At 35.9% G+C, this 13431-nt stretch overlaps 1 protein-coding gene across 2 annotated transcripts; it reads left to right on the forward strand.

Moving 5' to 3' along the window:
• Positions 1 to 3445: 3445 nt before the first annotated feature.
• On the forward strand, positions 3446 to 11985 carry nudt4b (nudix (nucleoside diphosphate linked moiety X)-type motif 4b). Of its 2 annotated transcripts, none has more exons than XM_077235218.1 (5): positions 3446 to 3845; positions 9861 to 9971; positions 10172 to 10216; positions 10317 to 10404; positions 11037 to 11985. In XM_077235218.1, the coding sequence occupies exons 1-5, from the start codon at positions 3750 to 3752 to the stop codon at positions 11231 to 11233; spliced, it is 537 nt and encodes a 178-aa protein (XP_077091333.1). In that variant the 5' UTR covers positions 3446 to 3749; the 3' UTR covers positions 11234 to 11985. The 2 variants fall into 2 exon arrangements, with proteins under 2 accessions (XP_077091333.1, XP_077091334.1); XM_077235219.1 differs by having other exon boundaries at positions 3512 to 3845; positions 10320 to 10404; positions 11037 to 11763.
• The last annotated feature ends 1446 nt before the right edge of the window (positions 11986 to 13431 follow it).

The raw sequence follows: 13431 nt of genomic DNA on the forward strand, positions 1-13431 counted from the left end.
TTCTCACAATTGTTTGTTTATATCTTGCTATTGTGACTATCTTGCGAGATTATCTCACAATTTGTACCTTTTTCTTGCAATTGCGATTCGCAATTCTGACTTTTTTTCCTCAAAATCTTTAGATATAAACTGGGGGGAAAAAACAGTTAAGGTCAAATAATTCCATAACATGAATGGCATACATACAAACACTGCATTACTAGTGTGTTCATGTGAAAGTTCACTTCTGCAAATAAAAATAAAAAAAGAGTTGATCTGGTTTTGAGACGGGCCCCTTTAAACCATGTTTTCGTTCAATGTAGTAGGCCTAAATTTTCAATATTTGTATATTCAAAATGATAGGTTTAATATACATTTCCCCGGCCTAGTAGATATGAATCCTTTAAAGCTTTAAATTAAAAAATCATTTTTTCAACACACTTAGATAAAGAAATCTCTTTTTTACATGCTAAAATGGGACTTGTCTCAGACTTCCACTGCATTTGAGCCGCAGGATTTATGAATCAAGTTCAGTATTCGTGTCTCTTATCTCTCTTCTGTTCCACGCGACTTGGTTTCGACAGGTTATATAACTCAGTGGTGCAGAGCTGCAGTTGAAGTTATTTCTGCACTTACGGCAGCAGAAGCAAGGGCACATTTCTCCGTCCTGTATGTTTGTGTCTGTCTGCAAGCCGTTTATATGATTGAGACATCGAGAGCAATCAAAACGGCCTCTTGTTTCTGTCTTCTCGTATCTAATGAGCCGTTTGTTATGTCTGCAGTGTCTGAATGGATACCATTACGGGATTTCTAAAGACATTGAGAGTATGACTTGAGTGTTTGTATATGGTCACAAATAGAAATGATTACTATTTACTATTTAGTCTGTTTGAGTGCTGTCAGATGAATAATTCTGACCAGTAAACCTTCATATACATTGTTTAGATGGGAGCTCATTTCTGAATTTACAAAAACAAATTTTGAGAGAGACAGTAACTCATTTAGTGTTGTCAAAATGCTAGAGGGAAATCCTGGTATCGTCACATTTTTAAAATTTAAGTACCGAATTGGTTCTGAAGTTGGTACTTTTGGCAACACTAATCATTGCAATTGCGAGAAAAAAGTCAGAATCGCAAGATATAAACTCACAATGCGAGAAAAGTCAGAATCCCAAAGAAATAAACTCGCAGTTGCGAAAAAAGTCAGAATCCCAAAGAAATAAACTCGCAGTTGCGAAAAAAGTCAGAATCCCAAAGAAATAAACTCGCAGTTGCGGAAAAAGTCAGAATCGCAAGAAATAAACTCGCAGTTGCGAAAAAAGTCAGAATCCCAAAGAAATAAACTCGCAGTTGCGAAAAAAGTCAGAATCCCAAAGAAATAAACTCGCAGTTGCGGAAAAAGTCAGAATCGCAAGAAATAAACTCGCAGTTGCAAAAAAAGTCAGAATCCCAAGAAATAAACTCGCAGTTGTGGAAAAAGTCAGAATCGCAAGAAATAAACTCGCAGTTGCAAAAAAAGTCAGAATCCCAAGAAATAAACTCGCAGTTGTGGAAAAAGTCAGAATCCCAATAAATAAACTCGCAGTTGCGGAAAAAGTCAGAATCGCAAGATGTAAACTCGCAATTGTGAGAAAAGTCAAAATCAGAAGAAATAAACTAATTGCGAGAAAAAAGTAAATATTGTTAGTTATAAACTCGGAGTTGTGAGAAAAAAGTCAGAATTGCAAATCAGAAGTCGCAATTGCGAGAAAAATGTCAGAATCGCAAGAAATAAACTCGCAATTGCGAGAAAAAAGTCAGAGCCATTAGTTATAAACTCGCAATTGTGAGAAAAAGTCAAAATCGCTATATATAAACTTGCAATTGTGAGAAAAATGTCAGAATCGCTAGATATAAACTTGCAATTGTGAGAAAAGAATTCAGTCGTTAGTTATAAACCTAAATTGTGAGAAAAAAGTGAAAATTATAAATAGCAGAAAAAAGTCAAAATTATAAATTGCAGAAAAATGTCAGATTTGCAAGAAAAAAGTCAGAATAGTGAATCTGCAGCGCCTGAATGGATACCATTACGGTAGAGTATAAACTTGAGTGTTTGTATACGGTCACAAATAGAACTGATAACTATTATTTTAATCTGTTTGAGCGCTGACAGTGACAGATGAATATTTCTGACCAGTAATCCTTGTTAAGATGAGAGTTCATTTCTGATTCTACAAAAACAACTTTATTTGGGAGAGACAGCAACTCTGTTCTTCAATAAATGTGAATGAAAAGTCACGTTCAGTGAGTGGCAGATGTTGCTCTGATCAGATCTGATCTGTCTCAGAATCTGTTGAGCTGAAATGTTTATTTCCATAATGCTGCTGTCTGATTAATGTGATTAATGAGTTTGATGCATGTTTGAGGTTCTATGTCATCATGGTTCATGATACAAGTTAGTTTACTCACTAACCCAGATGTCTGTAATTCACTCATTAAATGCGTGACGACTGCAGGCATGTGTGCTTCTGTCTGTCTCAGGTTAGATGTCAAAAACAATGTATTCACTTGAATTTTATTTGTGTTAAGAAAGATTATAATGCATTCCAGGGCAAATCTCAAGGCAGGTCTATATCTCAAGTAACTATTTGGTTTTGAGTCAAATGTCCAAGTACAAATGATTTTAAGATTAAACCCACCTTGAAAATACTCTCTGTAAAAGTAATGAATGTTTATCATTAAATGTGCTTATAGTTTCACTCAAATCTGATAACTGCAACTGTTTCTTCATCCTGTTTGCACATTGATTACACAGAAAATGTTGCTAAATTCTTTTCTTGTCAACGTTAGTCGATGTCATCAATCATAATTTAATCAGATTGGTATCTGTATGCCAAAGTCCTGTGCTCACTAACAGCATTACATTAGAGAAAATAAATCTTTTAAAAAAAAAAACATGTTATTATGGTACTTTTTTTCTTCTTTTTTTTTTACATTGAATCTTCATTACATTGGGAATGGTGCACAGTATTAATTTAATATTATTTTCTGCATTCCTTTATTTTTATAATTCGTAATATACATATTTTGTCGAAACACGCTTGACTAAACTGATTTGTGTGTTGTTGTTTTTATTTGTGGTCAACGCCTTCTACCGTGAAATATCTTACTTGTTTCGTCTAAACAACTCCTCTTAAACAGCAAAAGATCATATAAATCCTGTCATATCTGCGGGATATGTGACAGGAGGGCCACGCCGTAATGCAGTAACGGATTAGTGTGATCGCAGTTCACGGACCCGCCTGACGGAGAACAAATCCTACTACGAGGAAGGTGTTGCTCATGTATATTAATTAGTTGATAGTGACGTCGCGACATTGCCTTCCAATGGTGAACGCCGTTGATTAATGTATGTTGACGTTGCCTGGTAACCTTCCAATGCTAACGGTTTAACTTATAAATATTAAGGAGCAAGCCGTCAACATACTAACGTTAGTAATTTCGCACCCGGCCCACCACACACGTATATATACCGGGGGAAGACGAGATATTTTGACCTGGGGATGGGTAGCGGAATGCAGAGTTGTAGTTAAAGAATCGAATTTACCGGACTAAACGCGGAGGAATGCTTTAAATAGGATTTTAAACCAAAGCTAACCCGTAGGCTCGGTCCAGCCTGGTACTGGTCCGTCTTCCTGACCGTCGGTGGTGACTCACGGAGCTCGGGCCGTTCACGGAGCATTAGTGACCGGCGGTCGGATATATCAGCCGAAGGACCGACAGGATTTCAGCATGAAGTTCAAACCGAACCAGACGCGAACGTACGACCGGGAGGGATTCAAGCGGCGGGCGGCGTGCCTGTGCTTCAAGAACGAACGGGAGGATGAGGTACGGTGATATTATCTAAACCAGACATGATGCTCCGATGATAAATCCATGTATCAACACGCACAGTGCCTTTCACCTGAGTCCCGGTCGGAATATATGACAAAATACACATATTCGAGGAGTATAACGTTATTTGTATACTGTATATGAGAGCTTTAAATCAGGTGTCATGTGATGTCATCTAGAACAGGGGTTTCCGATCAAGGAGCCCAAAATATGATCAACCTTGTTGACCCCATCCTAAAATATAAAAGGCATCCATCTTTAATAAACACCCAATATTTACACTGATAAAATGTTAAAATAGTTTCTATTAACGTTAAGTTATATATTAGCTATATATATTGTTTCTAATCACTGTGGTTATGTACTGTTAAATGCATTAATTTTATTTAATTTTAATCTAATTTTATTTATATTATTAATGAAAAAGTATTCGTTCATTTTAATATAATAAAATAGATTATTAACTAAATACAATGTTTTAAAGCACATTTTTATTTTGTTTACAGAGTTATTTTAATCTTATTTTTTATATTTATTTATTTTTACTCTTTTTTTTTAAACTGTTTTTCTTTAGACCCCCTAGAACTCCTCTGATCCCTGATCTAGTACATCCATGTTGTTTCATCATAGATGGATGGATACATATGCATAGATTGATATTAGTGCTGTCAAATCGATTAATCACATCTAACATAAAAGTTTGTGTTTATATGATGTGTGTGTATATATATATATATATATATACAGTACATGTGCGTGTGTGTGTGTGTGTATACATAAACACACACACACACACACACACGTATAATTTTTATTTTTATTTTATTATTCCCACTTGGAAAATCGCAGTAGATCACACAAACAAATATTGTATTATGCAGAAACACTACGCCGTACTGTTTACATTTGGAAGTGATCTGAGATCAGATAGTTACTGTCAGGTGTTCTTAGGAAGTGAAGTTTCTGCATCATGCATGTGTGTGACTGTTCAGATGATCACAGCACAGCGTAATCTCTAGAGCACATCTGGTTATTTAGTTCTTATCTACTGTAATCTCTGTCACACAACGTTGGACGGGCCAAAATCCCAGTGTCATAATTAGTCAAGTAAACCTGTTTCACCTGCATTAGAAAACTGGATTGAACCTTTTCTTTCCATCCATCCACATCCATTGCACACATGTCTGCTTCGCTCCGACCGTCACTATGACTTGTCCTGTTCCCCATGAATTAAAGGCACTTTAGACTGTCGGTCACTAGGCTTCCGTAGTGCAGTTATGCAATAAAAGCACGTCAGACTGCAGCTCAGTTTCTGAATACAGCTGCATCAGGTTATAGTTTACTTCCAAGAAAACACTGTCATGAAAAGACATGTAGAATCGTCACATTATCCTAACCAGAGTTATGACACTTTAGAAGAATTACAATTACAAATATTGATCCATCGGATGTTGCTGAGTATCTCTATATCAGCCAAGGATAAAGGCATTGCTGCTTTTTATGAGGGCAACACTGAAGAAAAAGTTTTTTTTTTTTAGGATTTACTTTGAAACACTCAGAAATTGCTAGTGGATTTCACAAATAAGAAGCACATTGACTTAAACATGAAATTTTGAATTAGAAAGACTGAAATAGTACGTACTCTAATAATCTTTATCTACAATTTTGAAAAATCATTTTGTTTAGTGCTGTTTTTGTGTTTAATGTGTGATGCATATAGTAAACCACGAATGCATGCAATAAAAGGTTTTAATTATGTTGTAGGTGACCGGTAAAGCTTGAGTGCATCTTGTAAATAATTAATCACACCATAAACCTGCAGAGTGTTAGTTTTGTGTCAGAGGTTTCTTTCGTTCTGTCGCTTCCTTGTATCCAAGTAACCAAACGGAAGAATCTGAGTTGTTTGAGGTGTTGTGTGTAAATCTGGTCTTACCCATCATGCCACATTCCTGGCACCGCGTGCCAACTACAGGCTGATCCGCAGTCAGCGCGTGTGTGTGTGTGTGTGTGTGTGTGTGTGTGTGTGTGTGTGTGTGTGTGTGTGTGTGTGTGTGTGTGTGTGTGTGTGTGTGTGTGTGTGTGTGTGTGTGAGGGGGACTCTCGTCTGAAATGGCTGCCCTTTGTGTCGGGGACTCGGGGTGAGTCAAAATCCCCCCCGTTCAGCTCACTTCATGGACTCGCAACGGCAAGAGTGTGTTAGTAGAATTTAAACAGTGATTTGTCTAGTCCAAATGCTTCTATTTCTCCCAGAATGCATTCCTGTTATGCTACAGGTGACTAAACTAGGACAAATGCCACTGCGTTACATCATTTAGCATCATGCGCCGGTGTTTATGATTAAATACAGCCTTGTTTTCCACTGTGAACATACAGCAGATTTCCAATAACTGACATGCTACTGCTAAAATTGTCACATGCATACTTTACACACTCAGGAAGTGTTTCAACCTTTTATTAAGTGATGATGCGGATTCATTTATTTCAGGGTTATTATAATCAACTTAACTAAAACCATAAGAAACACTGGTAACACTTTACAATATGGTTTCATTAGTTTACTTTACTTTAATTACTTTAATTAATATTCATACAGCATTTATTAATCTCAGTTCATGTTTATTTAAATATTTACTAATACTTTGTGTAAATGTTATAAAACTAATACATGTTATGAACTAACATGAACGACTAATTATATTAACTAACATTAGCACAACAAAGATTAATAAATACTGTAACAAGTGCTCATTGTTAATGTTAGTTAATACATTAACTAAGGTTAACAAATGAGACCACCTTGTAACTTAAAATTGTATATATTAAAAATTATATATATTATATTTTTTCTTTCTTTTTTCAGCTAGTTGCAAAATACATTCTCATTTTAATTTAGTTTAACTTGATGTACTAAAATAGCTAAAACTGTAATAAAAATTAACAAAAGTTTTATATATATAGACATATATTAATATATATATATATATATATATATAGAGAGAGAGAGAGAGAGAGAGAGAGAGAGACATATTTTTAACAAAAAAAATACACAAACAAAATGACTAAAACTTTAACTAAAATCACAATGAAAATGGAAATTATAAATATAAAAACTGATTCATAAATATGAATAAAAACTCTAATAGTATTTCAGTGATACTAAAACAGCACTGGTGTATTTGTGGTGCGGTCTGGTCAGTAAGGGCCGTCAGACAAAATCAGATTTCCACCATTGTGTCCTGAAACGGGACTCGTAACCCCAGGTTGCTCCGGGGTTTGTCCTTGTAATAAGGTCATGGCGCTCGGCTGAAAGTCCCTAAAGCGTCTGTGATCTCCACCGGCTCTGGGACCATGTGGAAATGTAATCCTATTCATCCCGATATGAAAGACAATAATTCTGCTGCAGTGATTTCACATGCAAAAATCAGCCGTGCGAATTATTCAGATCTGTTATGCTTATGCATTAAACTCTTAATCAATATGATACAGGAAATAAGTGGCTGTGATTGAATTAGACACCTGATGATTCATGTTTTGCACCCACTTTGTTATCATTACAAACGTCATTAATGCGGCATGGTGAACCTCTTAATGTCGACATAAATGACATTCACAATCCATTTTACCACAGTAATAAAAATGGATTTTGTCCATCAGGAATTGATGGATCATAAAAGTAGTCATGGAGCCTTTTCACAGACTGATGCATTTCCACAGTTAACAGCATACAATATTTTTAAATAAAACCAATGTACGTTAGTAACACTATACTTTGTGTTATATTAGGCATTAAATGACACAAAACGAGTGTTTCTAACACAACAGCTGAGAGGGAGTGAGGGATAATTTGACATATTTCTCTCTTCTGACCAACATAATCATTCTCTCTATTTTCCTCTTTTAAAGAAAGTCTTAAAATGCTGTCAGTGGAGCAAATGAATGTGAAGATGGTCCATTAGGGTCAATTTTGATTTCATGTTGCCAAGGTGAAGAATGTGAAAACTCCCAATGACATATCTGTTAAATTGTGAATAATTTATACAGTGTTTGTTTCACTACCTTTAATTTATTCTGATTGCTTTTTGTAAAAAGTGAGAATAGTCATTGGAATCACCTTTGAGGATTAGAAAAAGCATTACAGTAATGAGAATTTGAAAATCTACTTATTTGTCATAGAAATAATTCCATTATGCAATTCTTAATGTACTAGGTTTTATGCATAATATATATGTAACATATAATCTAATTGTACACAGCTGTCTAGTTTAACTTGTTTATTTATTTATTTGGTAAACCATCATGGAATAAGTAAAAGAAAGCACTTTCAGTGATTATAGTGCAGTCATTCCTGGCTGTCTGCACATTATTTATCCTTGTTTTATTCTTGGTATTTTGGGGTCAAAGGTGATATGGACGTGTTTTCAGCAGGGTGGAATTATGGGACTGTAAATTACTGGTTGTGGTTGAGTTATTCTCAAACCTGTTTGTACAAGAGGTTTCTTTGTCATCATTTTTCCTAAACTGTATGGTACTGTACTTCATCACATAGTAACAGGAATACACAGGTCGTCGTTGTTTCGTTGATTGAGTGTTTGAGAACAAGCTCTTTTGTAGCCTAAGCTGATGGTCATGTGTGACGGACCCTGGGAAACCAGAACTGGACTAACATGTTTCAAGAAAACAACTGTGTTTTAGAAATCAAAGCTTTCCTTTGTCATTTCTGTGAGACAAACTCCAGCCGTGAATCTGATGGTTCTCTTTAAGAAAGGAGACCTTGTAAAAAATAACCCCAGTCTGGCCCAGAACATGCCAGGTGACAACGAGTGTCCTGAACTTGTCAGACCCATGTGATGTCACCGTGCCACCACCATCAATCCCACAATCCTCTTAGTGCAGCAGACACCTGAGGGACAATCAGCAGCTGGAGGATTAGCCAATCAGAGAGCAAGATTGCAGTTCTGCTGCGTCCATCTGTCAAAAGTCACTCACTCCAGGGTTATTATGGTTAACTAAAACTATTTAAAACCCCTTTTTTAATTATTATATTAATATACATAGAGACCCTTTATTGATTATTTTAAATATACAGCAATAATTGAACCCTAACCCCCCAAAAAAGATAAAATATGTATTTATTTTTTTCACACCATTATTTGTGTTAATCTATAGGTTAGAATGTTATTGTACATAATATATGCAAATAAAAGTGTACTTTGTTAGAATTTTGTGTCAATTTGGAAAATTTAATTAAAATTTTTTAATTTATGTTAATTAAAATAAAGCTGAAATAAAAATAAGTTTGAAGCACAAAAATTACTAACTGGAAATAAATAAAAACTGGTCATATATAAAATAACAAAACTAATAAAATTGACAAAAGTTCATAATTTTATAAATAAATTATATAAATAAAACTACAATAACAATATTGATTTTTGACAACACTCATATTAATAAATAAATATTGCCAAATTGTGCAGACCTACAAACGAGCACAGAAAACCAGTTTTTTTCTTTGTTAATTTATTTTTTTCACATTTTAATCAGAAAAATCACACTATAACCCCTTTCACACAGCGCGTTGATCCCGGGAAATTGCCGTAAAATTGCTAGAGTGCCTTCAGTGTGAACGCAAACACGTCCCGGGATTGATGCTGGGATGGGGATCTAGTAACATTGCCTTTCTACAACCTGCGCTCCAGCATATGAGGAACGAGACTCGGCAAACCCAGTGGCGCTACTGGGGAGTCTGGAGTGTAGAAATGACATCTGTTAGGAGTTATCACATCCTGACGTCACGTGTCTTTACGGGATGTGTGTGAACGCACTCACAGATCACTGGCAGTGTGAATGAACCAAAATCAAACGATCCCGGGACACATTATCCGTGTTTTTTCTGGAATCTCTGTGTGAAAGAGGCTTTTGATTATGCACCCACACACACACACTGTATTGTGCAGCTCTAGTGCCAACATCTGTTGTCTGAGACTGAACCTGTTCTGTTTCCCGCAGGTGTTGTTGGTCAGCAGCAGCAGAAACCCGGATCAGTGGATCGTTCCCGGAGGAGGAATGGAGCCGGAGGAGGAGCCCTGTGGAGCTGCGGTTCGGGAGGTCTTTGAGGAGGTGCGACAACACATCACTGTCATTTCACATCACGGGCACACAGCTTTACATTTACCAGCCGCTGCTCATTTAGCAGACGCTTTTTTGATTGATGTTCATATCCAGTGAGGTGAAGAATTTGATGATATTTGCCAGATTTCTGGGAATCACATGGCTAAATGAAGGATTGTTGTGGATTTGATCCTATCTCTCTCCCTCAGGCTGGAGTGAAGGGTAAATTAGGACGTTTGCTCGGCGTGTTTGAGGTACGGCTCTCCTGATTGGACAGTTTAGACTCCTGAATTGTTGTATCATGTGATGATGTGATGATCCCTCATACTGATATAGTTTATTTTTCAACAACAGCAGAACCAGGACCGGAAACACCGGACGTACGTGTATGTGCTGACGGTCACAGAGACGCTGGAGGACTGGGAGGACTCTGTCAATATTGGTGTGTGTGTGTGTGTGTGCGTGCGTGCGTGCGCTCTTTCTATTATGGATCTGCCGTAATTTTTTTTATTGTATCGTAATTTATTATTTAATTAAATTCTTTTATATAATTTAATTAACCTATCAAATTCTCATGACTATTTTATTGTATTATTTCATTTCATTTCATTAACCCCTCATATTCTCATCATTTTATTTTATTTTAATTGTATCTCATTCTCATGACTGCTTTATTTTATTTTGTTATTTTATTTTTTACTTAACTTAATTAATCAGTCAAATTCTCAACACTGTTTTATTTTTTTATTGTATTTTATTATTCAATTTAATGTAACTAATCCCTCAAAATCTCATGCCTGTGTGTTGTATTTTATTTTCATTTCATTCAAACACTAATGCATAATGATGATCTATGTTTTAAGAATGATTTAAGAACATTCCAAACGGACATTTTTGTTCAGGACAATTTAACTTTTTCAGAATGCTACCCTAAATTTCCAGTTTCAAAAGCAAAAATTCCACCTTAAAATGTGGCTTTAGACCGTTGGACCTCACCGTACATTTGTAACATATTGCTAATATTTGCAAGATTTGCCGTTGTATTGTACTAATGCTGCAGTATTTGTCCCGTAGGCCGTAAGCGGGAGTGGTTCCCCGTCGATGAGGCCATCCAGGTTCTGCAGAGCCACAAACCCGTTCACGCCGAGTACCTGAGACGCCTTCGTATCAGCCGCCCGTCCACCACCAATGGCAACCTTCTCCTCCCACAAACATCTCCCAGCAGCCTCACACCACTGTTCAGCGCTCCGGCATCAGCTGCCCGCAGATAGGACACGCACACACACACTCACACACACACCTCCGTCTACACCAAACCACCGTTCCCTGGAGACACAGCGCCTCTCAGGAACCTTTGGGACGTTCTTTAGAGGGTCGTTACTGAGGCTGTGTGGGATTTTTAGTGAAGAATGCCTTAATTTTTTTTTTTTTTTAAGTTGTTTTTTGGAAACAGTTACTAATTGGTTTTAGTTCATTAATAACCAGCTACAAACCTGTTACATGGAAGTGCACTTCCATTTCCCCTCAAGAGCTCAGCATTCCTGGGTTGTGATGTAGGGAATGTCAGTTTCATTGCATACGGCTTCAGCATTTTACCTCTATGAGTTCCCTCTGTTAGCGCTGTCACGACCCTCTAAAACGAGCCCTTTAAAAGCCCCTTCACTGCTGCTCCGCACCGGAGAACCGCATTTCTGAGCGCATCGGAGACTCCGCTTGAGGAGATTTTGGGGTTATTAGTTGTGAGCAAGAGGGTCGTAATCTGGGCACAGTTACTCATTTTATGCTTCGATTAAAAAAAAAAGTTTGTAAATATACTAAAAGACTGAAAATGACAAATAATGTATCATGGTTTTTAACTAAAATGCAAATGTATTCATCGTTTCTGCTCTTAACTATTTCTATAAGGTCTTTCTTTTGGTGACTTTGAAAAAAAAACTGAACTGTGAATTTTGTGGAAAGAAAGAAATGTTAATGGGTTAATCTCACGCAAACGGGTCATATTTCACTACAAAATAAAAAGAAATCGAAATCAGAATTTACTTAAAGGAAAAAGAAGCCTATTTTTATGACCATTAGAATTTCCGTGACACATTTTCTTCTCTCAAACAAAAATAATCTTATTATTAATTATTATAGTGCAAAATAAAGTTATATTATTTAAAATATATAGTATTTATACATTATTTGTTTTAAATGCTTATTTAATTTAAAAAAGTTGTATTAGTATTCATTTACAGTAATAAGAATCTAACAAGAATTACCATTAAATATGGGAACTAAGATCACAGTTTAATAAAAAATGGTCATTAAAGTAGGATTCATTTCCTTTGTTATATATATATATATAACATTATATGAATATATATATATATTTATGTAATTTTTTTATTGTCTTTATTTTTTTGGGATAAAAAGTGACCTGTAAATGTTTAGTGAGATGAATTTTTGGCACCTGCAAAGCCTTGAATATCTGTGAGATCTGAGGATTGGGTGCCTTTTTCCTCCTTTAGAACTTTAACAATATATTGTACTGTCATTGTTTTGTTTTTTCAAACATTGATAAACATTTGTTGATAGATGCTGCTCTGAATGGATGTTCTTGTTGTGATTGCGTGAGTGGGCTGATCTCAGATCAGAGTGAGGTATTCTCTGCTATTATCTCACACACACACACACACACACTAACACATACACTCTCTCTCTCACACACACACACACACACGCATACACACACTAACACACACACACACACACACACACTGAAACTGAACACATCACTCCTGCTCATGTTTAGGTTTAGGTTCTGAAAGGTCAGGCATCCTCTGACCCTGATGTGTGTGTTGCGTGTGTGTTTTGATATGTGATGAAGAACAGGTCGTGCCAGTCTGTCATTTGCATCGAGCGACTGTACAAATTACACTTGTCTTTAGATTACACTGAGATGTGAAGTGTCAAAGGCAAAACTAACTACAAAAATAAAAAAACTAACTAAATGTACATTTCCTAAAACATATGGACTATGTCCTTTGGTAAAACTATAAAAACAGGAGTGTCATGAAGTTATTTGCCACACAAAATGTACAGTCTAATATTCTAGTTATTCACAATGAATTTGTGAGCTGTAAACGGTAAACTGCATAAGGCCTGAAGAGTGTTCAGGTAGATTTACAAGGTTTGACAACTGTCTCTTACCTGTTCTGAGATGCCAACGGGTCCACAGTTTCTGAACGTTTACTGTAATCTGATGTACAGATGTTCATAATGGATATTTTTATTTGTCAATAAAGATTGTATCACATTACAAGAAAGAAATGTGAATTGCTTGGATTGTCAGAAATACATGAATTGTGTGTCAAATCTAGTGCTAATTCTAATTTATCTGCAATCTTCAAGCCATTATATATATATATATATATATATCGTATGTATATCGTATACTTACACATACACATATCGTATGTATACAGTA

This window comes from Siphateles boraxobius, unplaced genomic scaffold (genome assembly GCF_051911475.1).
Source record: "Siphateles boraxobius isolate OS27281-9 unplaced genomic scaffold, OSU_SipBor_1 19, whole genome shotgun sequence".
Lineage (NCBI taxonomy): Eukaryota > Metazoa > Chordata > Actinopteri > Cypriniformes > Leuciscidae > Siphateles > Siphateles boraxobius.